The 19,380-nt window shown below is 44.8% G+C and overlaps 1 protein-coding gene across 1 annotated transcript in view; it reads left to right on the top strand.

Annotated features, from left to right (window-relative positions):
• Window positions 1–19,380, top strand: part of LOC126214973 (spidroin-2-like) — a 60,504-nt gene that overhangs the window by 26,241 nt on the left and 14,883 nt on the right. Inside the window, exon 3 of the mRNA XM_049941606.1 lies at window positions 16,485–16,797. Coding sequence (XP_049797563.1) covers window positions 16,485–16,797 — 313 coding nt within the window. The remainder of the gene's footprint in view (window positions 1–16,484; window positions 16,798–19,380) is intronic.

Below are 19,380 nucleotides of genomic sequence, written 5' to 3'. Positions count from 1 at the left end.
GCGTGACCGCTACGGTCGCAGGTTCGAATCCTGCCTGGGGCATGGATGTGTGTGATGTCCTTAGGTTACTTTGGTTTAAGTAGTTCTAAGTTCTAGGGGACTGATGACCACAGATGCTATGAGGTTGATGGCCGACAGTTCCAGCAAATTTTGTAGGATACGGTACGAATGGTACGTTCATTGTGTCTATGATGGCATTTGCAGTTAACTAATTTAATAAAAAAGTACACAGTAATGTGATTTTATTCCTGTTATCTCCTTAAGCTTCCTTCTCCGACCTGAGTTTCCCTACCTCAAATTGTTCAGTGGATCATCCTCTATGTCATATTAAATTTTTGCACCATCTTACGGAAGCACCCTATATACCAACTAAACTCAAGCAAACGGCAAGCCGTTCTCTTGGAGTGGTGGCTTTCCTCGAGTGCGTGTAACACTTTTTTAAACGAACTGCCAGTCTGTTCAATAATACGTTGAATGAAATTACTGACATTTTGAAATGTTCATAAAACTTCGTCTACCATTTCGCTGTTCAAGGTGTCAGATTCACCTTCTCTTGCTCGTTTTTTCATTTGTTTTTCCACTTGTTCTTTGGCGCAGTCATTACCACACTGGACTCGCATTCGGTTCAAATGGCTCTGAGCACTATGGGACTTAACATCTGAGGTCATCAGTCCCCTAGAACTTAGAACTACTTAAAACTAACCAACCTAAGGACATCACACACATCCAAGCCCGAGGCAGGATTCGAACCTGCGACCGTATCGGTCGCGCGGTTCCAGACTGAAGCGCCTAGAACCGCTCGGCCACTGAGGCCGGCGGAATCGCATTCGGGAGGACGACGGTTCAACCCCTGTCCGGCCATGCTGATTTAGGTTTTAAGCGATTTCCCTAAAATCGCTTCAGGCAAATGCCGGGATGGTTCCTTCGAAAGGGCACGGCCGACTTTCTTCCCCATCCTTACCTAATCCAATGGAACCGATGACATCGTTGTTTGGTCCCCTCCCCCAAAACGACCCAACCAACCGGAAACACAGCAATTAGGATGAGAGCTTAGTCCGAGAACTTCACCAAGTGCATTGTCACACGCAGGAAGAAGCACTGATCATTGTGAATGGGGTCCGCAGCTGGTGGTCTAGTGCCACTGGAACACGGGGTCCTAGGTTCGATTCCCGGCCGGGTTGGGGATCTTCTCTTCTCTTCTCGGGGACTGCTTGTTTCTGTTGTCCTCATCATTTCATCATCATCATCATCATCATCATCAGCAGCAGCAGCATTCGTGACAGTGGCTAGATTCGGCTGTGATCAAAATTGGACTGTGTGAAAATTGGGACTTTGTATGGGCGCTGATGACCACGCGGTTGAGCGCCCCATAAACCACCATAGTGAATAATCGTCTTTTTGGCATCACGGTCGATCATTCACTAGCCAGTCGTTCACTGCTCGTCACTGACATGTGTGAAGCGGCCTTAACCTGTGCCCACAGCTCACTGGGTTTCATTAATGTCACGAAACACGGCATCACGCCTTGCGATGAGGGACAGAACCATCCACGCGGAAACGTACGACTTCCGCAGTGTGTTTTTGTCGCAGTAGAGGATTTGGGCATTTACGGGGAGACTCGGGACAGTATTTCTGGCAGCGGCTCAGCCGTCACGTTCACGTTCACGTTCAGCGGTTCGCGCCGGCCGTCTGATTTGTGGGCGACAGCTTTTCCAAGCCCTGTCGCCGCCTCTTACTCCTGCTCCGCACTCCGCCAGCGAGTCCAATTAACGTACCTGAGCGCGATAGCACCGCCGCGTGAAATACTGCGTCAGCGGCGGAGTGCGTGAGTGGGTGCGTGGCGGAGGGTGGTTGCGAGGCTGGCTGCCGCAGGGGGGCCGACACGGGAAAGCCACAGCGTGGCGCTCCATAAATTTCTGGCGCGACACCGAAAACAGCTAGGGACGTGTCGCCTCAGCGCGAGGTGGGCCGTGTCGCGTGGTGGGGGTGGTGGGGGGGGAGGGGGAGGGGGGGAGGCAGCTGTCACAATCCAGTGCGGGGGAGGGAAGGGGTCCGTCTACGTCGCCAAGGCAAAGTCTGCTCCTACCCGCAGTCGGTATACCAATTACCACCACCCGGCTTGACTAACGAGTTATCATTTAACATGCAAGAATCACCTTTCCCGAGTTTTTCGTGACACAAACCTAAAGAAAACAGGTGAACTGCGAGTAGGAATCGCGCACTGAGGGAACTCCGCCCGAACAGGCCGTGAAGGCCGAACAGTACCGACCGGCCGACGTGTCATCCTAAGACCACAGCAGTCACTGGATGATGGTATGTAGCGGCATGTGGTCAGCACACCGCTCTCCCGGCCGTATGTCAGTTTAAGAGACAGATTTTACTTCTCAGTCAAGTAGCTCCTCAGTTTTGCCTTGCGAGGGCTGAATGCACGCCGCTTCCCAAAAGCGCTCGGCAGACTGGATGGTCTCACATCCAAGTGCTAGCCCAGCCCGACAGCGCTTCTTCGATGATCTGACAGGAACCAGTGTTACCACTCGGCCTTATATGGGAAAAAAAACTGGTGAAGTGCTAAATCTGAAGCATTGTATTGTACGGAGCAGAGACGTGGACCATGAGAAAAAAGGAAAAAGAATACCTTGGAAGTTTTGAAATGTGGTGCTGGAGGAGAATGGAGAAGATCAAGTGGACTGGTGACTAATAACGATGCACTGGGTAGAGTAGGAGAGAAGGGAGGCATTCTGAATACATTTTTTTTTTAAAAAGTTCAGTCTTGATCACGTCATGTATGTTTTAATGATACAGGTAACCGGTTTCGGTTCTTTCTACAAAACCATCATCAGACCTATGGTTTTGTAGAAAGAACCGAAACCGGTTACCTGTGTCATTAAAACATACATGACGTGATCAAGACTGAACTTTAAAATATATATATATATATATATATATATATATATATATATATATATATATATATATAACAATTGATTGATCACTGCTTTCCAAAAATGTTTACCAAAATTCTGAATACAATTCTTCAGGGGAAGATACCACCGTCGAAAATACGTATTTCTGGTCTTACAGACCAGTTGTCCTAATACAGAACGCGAGTACATATCCAAGACAGAGAGAGAGAGAGAGAGAGAGAGAGAGAGAGAGAGAGAGACGGGCAGTGTTCGTGATGAGAAACCAGTGGTGTAGTCAACAGCTAATGTATTCTTATGACCTGCATTCATCACTTCTGTTCCTCAGGGGACATTGACACATGTGTTAAATGCAGATCACAAGCATATATTATATCAATTTCTGAACACACCACACTGTATGCTGATGGTTTCTCATGGTGCACAGTGTGATCCTTTTACTTGTCTTGTATGTGTACTTGTATCCTGTATTGCGACAACTGGTCTGTAGGACCAGAAATACGTATTTTCGACGATGACACACGTCACGGACAGGTCAGACATATTTTAACTTTCCAGTATGCACTTGAGAATTGGTTCAAATGGCTCTGAGCACTATGGGACTTAACATCTGAGGTCATCAGTCCCCTAGAACTTCGAACTACTTAAACCCAACTAACCTAATGACATGACACACAGCCATGCTCGAGGCAGGATTCGAACCTGCGACCGTAGCAGTGGCGCGGTTCCAGACTGAAGTGCCTAGAATTGCTCGGCCACAGCGGCCGGCTCCTTTCTATAGAATTTCCTGCTTTCATAATACTCAGTGATTGATGTCCTGCAGATGTCTTTCTCCAGAGCTTCTCTTCTTTGCTTTCAGAATCCGCTTTTCTACACGCCTTTTTTCTCCATACTCATCCACAAACATTCTTGATCTTCTGGCTTGCATCTCTTCATATGCTTCATTGTTTATTCTTGTTGCTTTCTGACACTCATCACCATACCATCCATTCCTTCTGGCCTATTGTTCCATATCAGTCACTTCCTTTGCGACAGGCTGTATTTCATTCCAGATTTTATTCCACTGCTCAGTTCACTTATATTTCTGTAGAATTCCTGTCAGTCTATTGTTCAAAATTAATAGCTAGGTGTTCAGTCTTCCTTAGGTCCTAAAGTTCTGAAGACTAATTTTGTATGTCTCCTTTAACTCCGTGTGCATTTGACATTCCTCCTCTAAATTTTGCTGTATGGAGGTAATCATCAGAGTTCACATTAGCAGCTTTGAAACTACTTGTAAGCGGAACCATGCCTGGTATCTATTTGTACGTCATCAGTTTGGATCCTAGTATTGTTTTCTGGTGACACCCTGGTCATTTCATGTAAGTACTTACGTTGAAACCACGTGCTAGAAACTGTAACATTAAATGATGCTACAAAATTTATCAGACGGAGTCCGTTGTTACTGCTCTCGTTATGGTGGATGTATTTATCGGTAGTAAGGAGAAGACGCACTTCTGACCTACTGTAGAATACATATCTCGTGTCACACTTTTATATTATTTTGTTGGAGACTGCTGATCAGGTTGCTCCAGTTCATCATAGAAGATCTTCTTCTCCTCAGCTGTCTTCTCCACAGTCTGCTTATGCCCTTAGGAGACTGTAGTTACACGATTTCCATTTATTCACATTTAACACATCGTTGGACTTGTTGCTTCAAGTCCTATCACTAGTTATCCAGTGCACTGGTTATGCAGTGCATAGCTCGCTACTGTTTTTGGAAGGCACCATGTCCAGTCCATATTACCTCTTTCAAAGTTATGATCCCCACCTTGTATGTTTTCACTGTTTCAGTCACACTTCCAGGGGTTCGAATTCTGTATAACACCTGTACATTCCACGACCCAATTCTCAGATTCATTGTTACTTGCGTCAAGGTCCAACCGGCTGCATTTCCTCGAGCTTCCGTGATAAGACTTTTCCCAGGCATGGGTTCTCAGCCCATTGCCCAATCCCCTATTCGTCAGAGCATAATTTCGCCCGTTCTCGTCTTCGCTCACCGTGTTTCCCACTAAGGATGGGTACCCAATCTTTCAGATGGTTGCTCAGATTTTCGGGGTTCATCAACACGGAGGTGAGAGACGGAAGTCTGTAGTTTACATGCCCATAAATGAGCGCCGTTACTGACCGAGGTATTGCGAGGTGCCGGGGCTAGCAGTGTATTTGACACTAAATTCTTCTTGAATCTACATATGTAAATGATGCTCAAAGCCCCCCCTATTCTAACTCCGACTTTTGCTGTTGCACAAGGATAAAAAAAAAAAAACACGCGAACTCACTCTAATCAACCCTGCCAGTGGAGTAGAAGAGAGTTTGGCACCTGCAATAATTTAATTTGATAAATAAGTTAAATAAACGAAGGTTTCATTAACATAGTGGGAAATGATGGGTTGCTCTACCGATTAACAGAATGAAAGTTCTGTCCAAAATAACAATATGATTTATTAAGACTAAACACAAAATAATAAAAAAAACACATGAAAGATTTCTAATACATCAAATTGGCTCAAATTGGAGACTCATACAAACACTGTAAAAGTGAAGTTGTCCCTAAACTAGATCGTGAGGTTTAAGACGAAGTGGTATGTGGAGCCAATTCCTTGCCACTCAAATCTGAAGAGAGACACACAGCTAACCCAACAGTAATTGTTGCTACTCAAGACAGAACAAAGTTAGAAAAAGACGAACAGGCGCGCTCTGCTGAGCTCTGATTGACTAGGAAAATCCCTATCTGCCGGTGCTGCGGACATACATTACCAAACTGTCTTCTTGGCTGCCAGAACACGATCTGGCGTATCGGCGGCGATGGCTGGTTGCTTCGACGTCCTCGACCGAAAGGCGAGAGCCGACTACCTCTGAGCACCCGTACAGGCCGAACACAGAACATTCCCGCCCCCACGACAGTGGCCGTGGTTAAACGTTCCAATCAGCAACTCGAAAACCGGCGGAAAATTCCACTCCATTGCCGGAGCACTACCATTCCACCAATGGAGATTCTTGGCGCCAATTTCTGCGCTGATTTTGCTACGTCACGGAGCTATGCCCTGAGCAAGCCAATCACAGTTACTATTTTGCAGAAAGCGCGGGAATTTTCCCGCCACAACTGCCTGGGTACACAAGTCATTCCCACGCCTCGCTGGTAGCCCGCCAGAAAGTGTTTTCGCTAAGATTCTGTGAAGTAACGGAACCTCTAGCCCAGCCGCTACTTCAGACCGCTCCTGGCGTGTCTTTTGACAATGTCGGCGTCTGCAAAGCATTCACTCGACTTCCTCACAGTCGTCGGCTTAACCCTCTCCAGTTCAACAGAGCCCGCCTGTCACCGGACCACCCGGGTGACGAGAGACGCTGCGTGGGAAGTCCGCGTGTGAAGGAATAGCAACTTTTCACCGCATACAATTAGAGAGGAGAATCTTAAGATAGAAATATGAGAGGGGGCTCATGCCACCTCTCAGTATCACTGAATGTATCTGTTCAAAAAAAGGAGACGGACACGGGAACCGTGAACAATATCAGCCAATATGACGTTCCAACATCCAGTTGTCATATTCCTTCTTACTTGCCTTAAGGTCCAACCGGCTGAATTTCCTTGAACTTCCGTAATAAGACTTTTTTCCAGATATGGGTTATCAGCCCATAGCCCAGAGGATTATTTCTCCCGTTCTCCTCTCCGCTCAGCCACTAAGGCTGCGTACCCAATGTTCCACACGGTTGCTCAGGTTTTCGTGATTCACAAACTTGGAAATGAGAGACGGAATTGTGTAGGAGAGGCTAAGTGACCTTCACTTTCTTAAAGTCTGTAGTTTAGACACCCAAAAATGTGTGGATATATTGACCGAGGTATTGCTGAAGGTATCTGATCAGAAAAGAACACAAACACTGGAACCGGGAAAAATATCGGCCAATACGACGTCAGATCCACTCTTCAATGGCTGCCTCTAGAGTGACGCGCTTTTTCCACGCTGCCGCGCCCTGTCTGGAGTGCTTGTTGCGTGCACACTTTGCAGTCGCCGCTCTCCGCTCACCTAACAGGGGAACTCTGCGGCCGCACGCGTGACGTCACGCCACATCGCACTGAGGGCTCTCGGCCGGAGACCGCACGCCAGGGACGCGCACGTCGACGGGCCCCCGGCAGCGACAGCCGGTGTAATGTCGCCGTGCAGGGCCCTTCAAAAAACATCGCCCCTGTCGCTACAACGGCATCCATCCCCTCTCTCAACATTTATTTATTCCACCCCCGCACACCACCGGCACCACCCCTTCACATGTGAACCAGCCCCTCCCTCCCTCCCTCCCCCCCACCAAAAAAAAGAAAACTTGTACAAAAACATGGCACACGGCGCGTGCGGGCGCGGCCGAAAAGTGGCCCGTTGCGCGGGGGCGGGTGCTTCAAACAGCGCCAAAGCGAAAAACAAACGCAAATTTTATTCGTTGACAAGCCCCGGGGGCGGTTGTAGCTGTCTGCGCGCCCGGTGCCCCGACAACACACTTCCTATTACAATAAACACGCATCCAGGCCAGAGCCGCGCCGCGATGCGCCGAAATATATAATTTACCTTTTTTTTATTTTCTTTTTTTTATTTGCGACCGGTTTTGCCCGCCGACAACGCCACAATCGCGGCCCGTATGGCGCCAACGCGATGGCTTCGCGGTCCAGTAAACAGCGGACACGGCATCGGAACTGCAGGGTCGCCTCGTCCCTCTGCTGCGCCGTCATGTGAAATGTTTCGCGGCGGCAGGATTGTCGGTAGGGAACATTTCTCCTTACACCCTCCTCGCCACGAAATAAAAACGTCAACCACATTTGATCCTAATTGAAAACTGCCGGGCCGGCCGAGGTGGCCGAGCGGTTCTAGGCGCTACAGTCTGGAGCAGCGCGACCGCTACGGTCGCAGGTTCGAATCCTGCCTCGGGCATGGATGTATTTTGACGTCCTTAGGTTAGTTAGCTTTAAGTAGTTCTAAGTCTAGGGGACTGATGACCTCAGACGATAAGTCCCATAGTGGTCAGAGCCATTTCAACCATTTGAAAACTGCCGGGCCGTTGTAAGAGGTCCATGACTAGGTGTTTTTTGCTCACGCGCTGTCTGCGATATGTAAGCTATAAGAGAATCTCAGACCAAAGAGCAGTGTTGGCTGCAGTAGGAACTGTATGGCAGTAGGAGTAGGTAGTAGCTAGCAGTCTGCTGTACGGAGTTGGCTGGGCCGCTCGTGGGGAGCGATGGAGGTGCCTGAGCGATGTAGTATAAGGTAAAAGCAGCCTCACGTATATGTACTATTGTTATACCATGTCCCATGTAAATGTTTTAAGAAATTCTCTTAAGGGGCTCCGGAAAGGCTCAAAATCATGAAAAGTTCAATTTTTACTTTTTTGCGTTTTCTGAATCTGCAGACTATTACCTTTTAATAGATATATAATTTATTCAATTCCGAAGACTACAACTATTTTTAAATTTTTTTTTGAAATGTGTTCTACATGGGCGTGACCCACTGTGGCGCTGTTAAACTGCTGTCAAATGGTGTTATTATTAACGTCCGTGTTCATCAGGTACATTTTAGTGATGTGAGATAAAGTATGTGTTGTGGCTAACCTGTGATGGTTCAATATATATCGCTGGTGTGATTGTCGATTGTTTCATGTTTATTTACTCTGTCGTTATCCCGAAAATATTCGTAATTAATTCTGTTTCTTGAGTCTCTGTTTTGTTGAAGTATAATAATGAGTAAAAGTAAAGTTATTAGAAATCCTCTGAAAGCTTTTAACAAAAGGAGAAATGTTGGAAAGCCAAAGGTATGTGTTATTACTGTAAACAATAAAGACGATGAAAATCCCCAACATAGCTTGTGTCCCAAAGAAGAAGACAGTTGGTGTAAATATAACAAAGGATTGCTAACTGGTGAAGTGTACACTCACAAGCATAGTCTGCCTCATGCAATAATGGAGGTGATAAAACCTATTTTCAGAGACTTAGCAGCACCTGAACTGTTGAAAAAGTGTATTCACGGAAAAACTCAAAACCCAATGAAAGTGTAAATAGTGTTATATGGTCGAGAATCCCCAAGACTGTATTTGTTGGAATAGAAACACTTCACTTTGGTGTGTATGATGCTGTTGCGACTTTCAATGATGGCAACATTGGAAGCTGCAAGGTATTTACAAATATGGGAATGAAGATAGGTTCTAACATGGTACGAGCGATGCTTGCTTTAGACAAAGAACGCCTTCGGGCTGCAGACAGGGCTGTAAAGAGTCTAGAAATACAAGCGAGAGTAAACAGGAGGAGGAACAAGAGGAAGCTGGAGGAGGAGTTTGCAGAGGATGAACATAATCCATCCTATGGACCTGGAATGCACCAAAAAGTTAATCCAATCTTTGTCGCTCGATTCCCAAAACTTTTATTTTCTCATACTAATTACATGTTTTCTAAGGATCTTCCAAACATATTTGTTTCAAACTTTCAGTAAATGTTACACAGTACCTTCTGCATAATTTAACACAGCCTTTTTCCAAAAAACTGTATATTTTTGAATATATAAATAAAAAATTGCAAAAAAATGTTGTGAATTTTTATTACAATTGAAAAAAATCATCTTTAATAACTGAACTAAAATTTTGTAAAATCCCTGTGTTAAGTTGTAGCCCATATCCCAATAAATAATCTGTAAAAAGTTCAACTTCCTACCTCAAATACTTTGTGAGGAAAGATGTAATTTATAAGCGTTATTTTAACATTGCAAGTATAGGGCGTTCCGGAGCCCCTTAATAATAATCTTTCTCATAAAGAGTAACTTTTGACAATCATTCATTTCAATTTAAAGAATTTACTTATTTCTCCAATCCATGGTCATCCCGATTATTGTAAAGAAAAATCAGTTGTTTGTTTTTATACATGACAAATCTATCGGCCAGCATTGCACTGGGCTGTGCCAGAAAAATTTCTTATAGGAGCAGATATATATGCGTTATCGGGCGACCGACGGCCTCGGTGGCCGAGCGGTTCTAGGCGCTACAGTCCGGAACGGCGGGACTGCTACGGTCGCAGGTTCGAATCCTACCTCGGGCATGGATGTGTGTGTTGTCCTTAGGTTAGTTAGGTTTAAGTAGTTCTAAGTTCTAGGGGACTGATGACTTAAGATATCAAGTCCCATAGTGCTCAGAGCCATTTTTATCCGGCGACCTTATTGAGGTAAGAATTTTCATTTTTATTCAGAATGAATTTTCAAGGCCGTGACGGAGCACTGCTGACGTCCAAAATTTACCAGTTTAAATTCACAGCCAGTTATTGAAAGGTTATAAGTGAGCAGCAATTTCATTGAGAGGTTAGTCACATTCTATTATTGGTAGGTTACGGAATTTATCTGTTGGTAGGTTACGCTAAATGTGAATGCTATATACATAATTATATTTTTTTTATCTGTTGGGAGGTTACACCGTGCTGTATACAGCTGCAGAATAAACAGGTCACAAGCCGCACTCGTTGATACCAAAGGTATGAGTCACGTTTCAGTTGCAACATCTTTCATAACGAAAGCTTGGAGGTACTTGTAGGCTATCTGATTCAAGGTATTACGTGTTTTGACAGTGGGGAGGCAGTAACTACAGAATATATCAGTCAGGAGAGGTAACTGGCTTCGAATTTAGCCTAGTAATTGGACGCAAAAAAAAAAAAAAAAAATTCAAATGGCTCTAAGCACTATGGGGCTTAACATTTGAGGTCATCAGTTTCCTAGACTTATGACTGCTTAAACCTAACTAACCTAAGGACATCACAGACAGTCATGCCCGAGGCAGGATTCGAACCTGCGACCGTAGCACCCGCGCTGTCGTGATGCAAGAGCCGTCAATTGTCTCACCGCATTACAGGCCGTTTCCTTCTCATACTTTCTCACAGGCATCGATTAACAGTTGAAGGGCTTATTTCAGTAGTGGTACAAGTCCATTTTTAGAATGAGATTTGCACTGAGCAGCGGCGTGTGCGCTTTTATGAAACTTCCTGGCAGATTAAAACTATGTGCCGGACCGAGACTCGAACTTGGGACCTTCGCCTTTCCTGGGCAAGTGCTCTACCAACTGAGCAATCCAAGCACGACAAGATAGGGAGGTAGGAGACGAGGTACTGGCAGAAGTAAAGCTGTGGGGACGCGGCGTGAGTCGTGCTTGGGTAGCTCAGTTGGTGTCAGAGGGTTAGATGGCCCTCTGCAATAAAAAAACTGAGTTAATGGGTCAACGACGAACTGAAACGGGCGTATTGCGACGTCCGCACAGAGCAGATGCAACGAAAAAAAAAAAAAACGAACTAAACAAGATTAAAAAAAAAGTTGTTAGAGCACTTGCCAGGGAAAGGCAAAGGTCCGGAGTTCGAGTCTCGGTCCGGCGCACAATTTTAATCTGCCAGGAATTTTCAAGTCCATTTTTGTTCGTTTTGAGATAGAGAGTCTTAAAATTAAATGAGCGCTGAAAAATCTGCAGTTAAGATCCCAGAAATATTCAAGCATATGGCTTCTTGCTAGAGATGAACCTTTCTTTCTGTTTGTTTGGATCATTACTTTCAGAAGCATTATAGGCAGAAATTTGGAGGTAATTTACTTGTACCACTATTGAAATAAGCCCTTCAATTTGTCTCTGTAGCACGAGTTCATGATGAATTACTCCTACAAAGTCAAAGAAAATTATCAGCACGTCTTTGACATTTGAGCTGACCTGGAATACCTTTCCCCACCCATTGCGAAGATTGAACCTTGGTCTCAACATCACAACCGTAGACCCATGTCTCATAACCAGTTATGATTCTCTTAAGGAACACCTCGTCCTCATTTGCACGATCCAAAAGCTCTTCACAGTTTGCGACGTGAAGGTCTTTGTGATCTCGACTCGTGAACCACGGGAGGAAATTGGCAGCAAAACCGTGCATTCCACGATGCTGTGTCAGGACTTCCTGTCACGATTCAACTGACATGTTGCGTTCTTCTGCAGACTCTCTGACAGTCAGCCTTCGATCGTCACGCACAACTTCGTTGACTTTCCTAACATGAGCGTCGGCGTTCTGAATGAGGCTCATCTTTAGCTTCCGTCCGGCCATTTTTAAACCGTCTGAACCGTTCGCAACAACGAGTATTGTTAAGGCACTCATCACCGTAGGCTTTCTGCATGAATTGGTGTGCCTCTGTAAAGGTTTTTTTGAAGTTCCCCGTAAACTTTAATGCAGACGCGTTGCTCCTCTAATACTGCCATCTCTAAATTCGCATTCCCGGCAGGGTCAGGGATTTTCACCTGCCTCGAGATGACTGGCTGTTTGTGTTGCCCTCATCATTTCATGAAAATGGACCAAATAAAGGTCAATCTTTAAGAACTATAAAACAGATCCGCAATCCTGGATCGAGCACGCCAACTAAGTGGTGCAAACACCACATCCAAGTCCACGAAAGGGACGCTTAGTAGAGCGCAGAGCAGCACCAGTAGCAAAGCATCGCCTATATTTATTTATTTTATTTATTTATTTATTGTTCCGTGGGACCAAATTAAGGAGAAGTCTCCATGGTCATGGAACGAGTCAATACATGAAATTATAACACGATATTAGAAACAGATAAAATGAAATATAAAAAAACATATTCAGGTGACAAGTCGTACGTTTAAATGAAGAAAATCAACAATGTAACACTGGAAATTGCTTAATTTTTTAGCTCTTCCAGGAGCTCCTCGACAGAATAGAAGGAGTGAGCCATGAGGAAACTCTTCAGTTTAGACTTAAAAGAGTATGGGCTACTGCTAAGATTTTTGAGTTCTTGTGGTAGCTTATTGAAAATGGATGTAGCCGAATACTGCACTCCTTTCTGCACAAGAGTCAAGGAAGTGCATTCTACATGCAGATTTGATTTCTGCCTAGTATTAACTGAGTGAAAGCTGCTAACTCTTGGGAATAGGCTAATATTGCTAACAGCAAACGACATTAAAGAAAATATATACTGTGAGGGCAATGTCAGAATTCCCAGATTTTTGAATAGGGGTCGACAAGACGTTCTCGAACTTACACCACATATAACTCGAACAGCCAGTTTTTGAGCCAAAAATACCCTTTTTGAATCAGAAGAATTACCCCAAAAAATAATACCATACGACATAAGCGTATGAAAATATGCGAAGTAGACTACTTTTCGTGTTGAAGTGTCACTTATTTCAGATACTGTTCTAATGGTAAATAAAGCAGCATTTAGCTTCTGAACAAGATCCTGGACATGGGCTTTCCACAACAGCTTACTATCTATCCGAACGCCTAGGAACTTGAACTGTTCCGTCTCGCTTATAATATGCCTATTCTGTCTGATAAAAATATCGGTTCTTGTTGAATTGTGAGTTAGAAACTGTAAAAACTGAGTCTTACTGTGATTTAGCATCAAATTATTTCCCACAAGCCACGAACTTATTTCATGAACTACATTATTTGTTACTGTTTCAATATTACACACAAGATCCTTCACTGTCAAGCTGGTGTCATCAGCAAACAGAAATATTTTTGAATCACCTGTAATACTAGAAGGCATATCATTTATATAAATAAGAAACAGCAGTGGCCCCAGCACCGACCCTTGGGGATCGCCACACTTAACAGTGCCCCATTGGGACTGAACATCACTACCACTCCCAATATTGCGGAGAATTACATTCTGCTTTCTGTTCTTAAAGTAAGAGGCGAACCAATTGTAAGCTACTCCCCTTACTCCATAATGGTCCAACTTCTGTAGTAATATTTTGTGGTCAACACAGTCAAAAGCCTTTGTTAAATCAAAGAAAACACCTAGCGTTCGCAACCTTTTATTTAATCCGTCCACAACCTCACAGAGAAAAGAGAATATAGCATTTTCAGTTGTTAAACCATTTCTAAAACCAAACTGAACATTTGACAGCAAATTATGTGAATTTAAATGCTCCAGTAACCTATAGGCATGGCGTCTGGTGCCCACGAATATGCCATCATGTCACCGAGCCAGAAGATCGCTGCAATTGACGAGCTATTAAATGACATTGGGGCGGAATTAAAGGCCAAACACGTATCGAGTAGCGTACTGAATACGATAAGGAATAAAATATTCCCTTTGGCTTTCCAACTCACGTCAGCAGAAGCAAAGGTCGAGCTGCTGCAACAGCAGAACAAAGATCTACTGCGCGAACTTCAACACTCAGCTGACCCAGTGAAGGACCTTAGAATTGAGTCTCTCACAGAACAAGTCAACAAACTCGAGAAAGACAATACAACACTCGCTGAAATAAACCAAGAGCTCAGGGACCAAATTAGGGATCTGACAGGAAAGTTTACTGAACAGGCACAGCAACAGGCCAAGACACTAACATACGCTGTGGCACTCTCCACCGCACCCAATGAACATAAACGCATTGCGGTGGCAAAAGCCAAGCAGGCAACTACTCTCTTCATAAAGCCTACCAACAAACAAGACAGCCGGCCGGGGTGGCCGAGCGGTTCTAGGCGCGGAGCCGCGCGACCGCTACGGTCGCAGGTTCGAATCCTGCCTCGGGCATGGATGTGTGTAATGTCCTTAGGTTAGTTAGGTATAAGCAGTTCTAAGTTCTAGGGGACTGATGACATCAGAAGTTAAGTCCCTTAGTGCTCAGAGCCATTTGAACGATTTTGAACAACCAAGACACGAAAACAATAAAACAGACGTTGACAAAAAACATCAACCCAAGACGAGACAACCTACACATTAAGTCAATAAGAAACACGAAGAAAGCTGTGATTGTTGAAGCAGTAACACAGGAGGACTGTAGGAAAATAATGGAAAAGGCGAAAGATATTGAGAATATCGCGTGTGAGGGGCCCAGAAAGCGGCAACCATTGGTGGTAGTCCATCGAGTGACAGACACTATCTCGGATAGAGAATTTCTTGAGAGTCTATACGACCAAAATCTCAGTGACGATTTCACAAAAGACGAATTCGACAAAGACGTAAAAATCAGATTCCGCACAGGGCCCAAAGGAAAGGGATACAACCATCAAGTGTTGGAAGTCACACCCAGAATTTATTGGTACCTCACCAAAAAAGGAAGGGTGTACATAGACTTCCAATCCCTATCTGTCAAAGACTTTACGTCAGTGAGCCAGTGTTACAACTGTTGTGACCTTGGCCATACAACCAAAGCCTGCGCAGACACAGGTACGACCTGTTCAAGGTGTGGTAAAAAGGGCAACAAACGCGCGGACTGTCGTGCATCAGAGCCCATCGATTGCATTCCCTGCAGGAACAGAAACAGAATTTGCAATAAGAGCAGGGGTGGCGTCTGCCAGACCTACAAACAGCTGCTTGATAGACTAATTGACAGTACTGACTATGGCAACTGAACACCCCCCTGAGTCAACCAACATGCTCCATAAATCAATCCCTGAAAAAACAATATCATACAAGTCACCATCCACCAGGCACAGAAACCATCTACGTGCCATACTCTGGCGTAAGAGGCAAAAACTATTACCTGACGACTACCCCAACATTGGTCACATTCCAGGCTTGATAAACAATGCAAACCTGGAGGACAGCCATCACGCAATCACTGAATACATAGACGACCTAACACTCACAGGATAAATGTCACCAGTAGCCGCCAAACTAATCAAAAGACAATGTACTGGATGACATTCCAGACGACCCTTATGAACAGGATACTCGAAGTCGAAGACGAACTGCTGAGAATAGACATGATAACCCCAAATCCTCATACCGAGAGACCAGAAAACCACACCACACATGACGAACCAAAGCAACTGCGCAAAACAGCGTTGCTAACGACTCAAGATCACCCATCCACTCCAGCACAACGACGCACATACGACACTACAAAATGCGAAGGACGCATCAAACCAATCATATTCATACAAGGTGAGACCTTGAACCCAACGGTGCTAAACAGAACTGTAACAAAAGCCAGCACAACTGGAGCCCAAACGGAAAACACGATCGGACACCCCAAACTGTAATCAAATCAAACGCAAAATAAGTCTCTCTGACTCACTGACAGAGGAAGAAGACGACGTCTATTACTGCCCTTACGCCAGAGATTGTAGTGTTCATACCAATGATATTCGAAACCGTATTACCGACCTTGAACAGGCCACAGAACCGGCAGACACCACGAATGCCACAAAAAAAGCCGCAGCAACAACCGCAACAAAAGTCTGCGGAGTGTCTGGCAATAGAGGCGACAGTGCGCATAACACACCAAAAGCTGTTATGTCTGTCACAGATATCGTAGACGAGCAGTCAAGTGCTTGGGGAGGCAAAGCTGGAGGAATCTTTACTTCAGCTTATCTCCTGTATGTAATAGTAGTGTTGACGTTTCCACTGCTTGCCTTGCACCTGTTCCACAGTACTTTGCCACCTTTGGTAGTGGCGGCGGAGCTGGAAGTATCTTGACCGTAGCTTATCTCCTGTATGTACACTTACTATTTTTGTTTCTCCTGCTTGCCTCGCATACGTTCCCCACTGCTGTGCTGACACGGCGCCTCCTTTGCCTGTGCAGTGGAGCTGGAGGAGGCGCGGTCGCCGGCGGCGGCTGACGTCGCGGCGCCCGTGTCCGCCTCCGCGGCGCCGACGCCGGGCGCAGACTCGCCGTCCCCCGCCCCCGAGCCGGAGCACCTCGCGCCCGACGCCTCCGCCTCCGCAACGGTGCCTTCTTCTACGTCCTCGTGTTCCGCCTCCGACGAAGAGCGGGGGCGGAGCAGCGACGGAGGCGGCGGCGGCGGCCCCGTCCAGACAGACGCCGCCCTCTGCGCCGCCTCCGACGATAGCCCTCCGGCGGTGGCCGCCACGCTGGGCCTTCAGGGACTGCTCAGGTGAGGACGACGTACCCATCTGACCGCATATCTAAAATACAAGCCTTATCCGTACACGCTTTGTTGTGGCTCGGTCTGCTTAAATGGAAAACAAAGAAAAGAAAAAGCTCACGTCCCTAATATGTATGGGAATTGTGTTTACGTCCTGACCTCCTACTCTTCCCTGTCTCTATTCACCTCCCCTCCCCCTTTCTTTGTTTACCCCCTTCCCTTTCTCTATCACCTTCTTCCTCTTTCTCTGTCCACCTTCTCCTCTCGCCCTCCTCTCTCTCCATCTCCTCCTGTCCTCTCTCTCTGTTCATCTCCTCGTTTCCATTTTCTGTGTCTATCTCACCTCACCACTCCATCAATCCCCTCTCTCTGACCTTCAGCCTTTTTTGTTGTTCTTGAACTTTCAGATCCTGCAGCAGTATTCTGATTATAAAACAATAAACCTTGAATACAACTTTCCTGTTTGCTAACAACGTTTCACATATATTGTAACAAATATTCACTGTACATGTCTCTAAATGTTTGTTACAGTAACCTGTAAAAATCTGAAGTGGAAAGGTACATTTTGAGATTTTTGGTAATAATATTTTGTGGTTATATATTATATATATGAATTTATATACTATTTGTATTAAAAATTTACATACATTAAAGAATTAGGTACCTAAAAACACAGCCGCATTAGAATTCAACGTTCTGTCAAAATTTCAAAATACCCGGTGAAGCATTTTCGCAGATTAACAATTTTGGACGTCTCCTCTTTTATTACATATACACCAGATGACGTTCCAGTAGAACATAAAGACACGTATTTTTTTTTTTTTTTTGCAGTTTTGTGTCAAAATTGTAAAGCAATCCACGTGGAACTTTCGGAGACGTGAAATTTTGAAGAAACGAGCATCTACGTTCGAACTTACATAGGAACTGTATATGTTCCCAATTGAAAACCTCCGAACGTTTTTGACCGAATGCTTTGATATTTTGATGCAACGTTGCATTGTAATACGCGTGTGTTTTGTATATGTACTTTAATACATGTAATATACAATTTTTTATAAATTTAATAATGAGGAAATGTTGTTACGAAAAATTTCAAACGGAATAGCTATCTAAAAACACACCTATGTTAGAATTCAACGTATTGTCAGTGTTTCAAAGCAGACGGTCAAGAACTTTAGCGGATGCTCGATTTTGAACAAACGAACATTTACATTTTAATTTGTGCAGAAGATCAGCAGTTACAACATGAAATTCATCTCTCGCATCTCCATTATATCTATTGACTTGTAGTAAGGGACTGGTCCATTCTCCAATTTCAAACTTTCGTGAGTTTATACTTTATTTCTGATAAATGAATAGCAATCCATCTTACTGCTAATGACATCGCCTCTGCTAGTGGGTGAAACAGACAACGAATGTGTACTAACAATACTTCTTATCGATCACGACCCTGAAATGCATCAACACAACTAGTCAACAGCTGACGCAATAGAATGTCTCTATGCACTCGTCCCGCATTTCGTGGGCTCATGCAGCGACATATCTTATCCTGAAGGAAAGAAAATTAGTGTAGAAGAGTGCGTAGTGCACGTACTTCAATCTGTTATAAAAAGCCGATATCGTGACCATGTTAGAGATAGGTCGACGAATTAGAGACTGCTCGATCCTGTAGGATGACGGGCAGAAGCCTAGAACCGCTCGGCCACCCAGGTCGGCACTTTTACAAGCTTTGGGGCAAGTTTCTTACACTCGATGTTTCCAGAATGAGCTTTTCACTCTGCAGCGGAGTTCTGGATTCTGGGAACATCCCCTAGGCTGTGGCTAAGCCATGTCTCCGCAATATCCTTTCTTTCAAGAGTGCTAGTCCTGCATGATTCGCAGGAGAGCTTCTGTAAACTTTGGAAAGTAGCAGGCGAGGTACTGGCGGAAGTAAAGCTGTGAGGACGGGCCGAGAGTCGTGCTTGGACGGCTCAGTTGGTAGAGCACTTGCTCGCGAAAGGGATAGGTCCCGAGTTCGAGTCTCGGTCCGGTACACAGTTTTAATTTTCCAGGAAGTTTCTTAACAGGAACTTTTAGACAAGCCTAAATAAAAATGACAGCTAGATTTCAATTTAGAGAACACTTGATCACAACAGTCAAGATTAGGTATTTTGTGTATGATAAATTTATTGAAAGTGTATAACAATATTTCATTCTGACTGTGTCTTAATTCTGTAGATATTAGCATTTCCAGGTTATTGTAATGTATTCACCTACTTTAACAGTCTCTTCTCAGATGATCAGGATAGTAAGTATTACAGTACTGGCCATTAAAATTGCTGCACCAAGAAAAAATTCCGATGATAAACGGGTATTCATTGGACAAACATATTATACTAGAACTGACATGCGATTACATTTTCACGCAATTTGGGTGCATAGATCCTCAGAAATCACCAGCAGAACCACCTCTGGCCGTAATAACGGCCTTGATACGCCTGGGCATTGACTCAAACAGAGCTTGGATGGCGTGTACAGGTACAGCTGCCCATGCAGCTTCAACACGATACCACAGTTTATCAAGAGTAGTGACTGGCGTATTGTGACGAGCCA

Source organism: Schistocerca nitens, chromosome 12 (genome assembly GCF_023898315.1).
Source record: "Schistocerca nitens isolate TAMUIC-IGC-003100 chromosome 12, iqSchNite1.1, whole genome shotgun sequence".
NCBI lineage: Eukaryota > Metazoa > Arthropoda > Insecta > Orthoptera > Acrididae > Schistocerca > Schistocerca nitens.
Note: the sequence above shows the minus strand (reverse complement) of the source record. Positions and strands in the feature narration are given on the sequence as shown.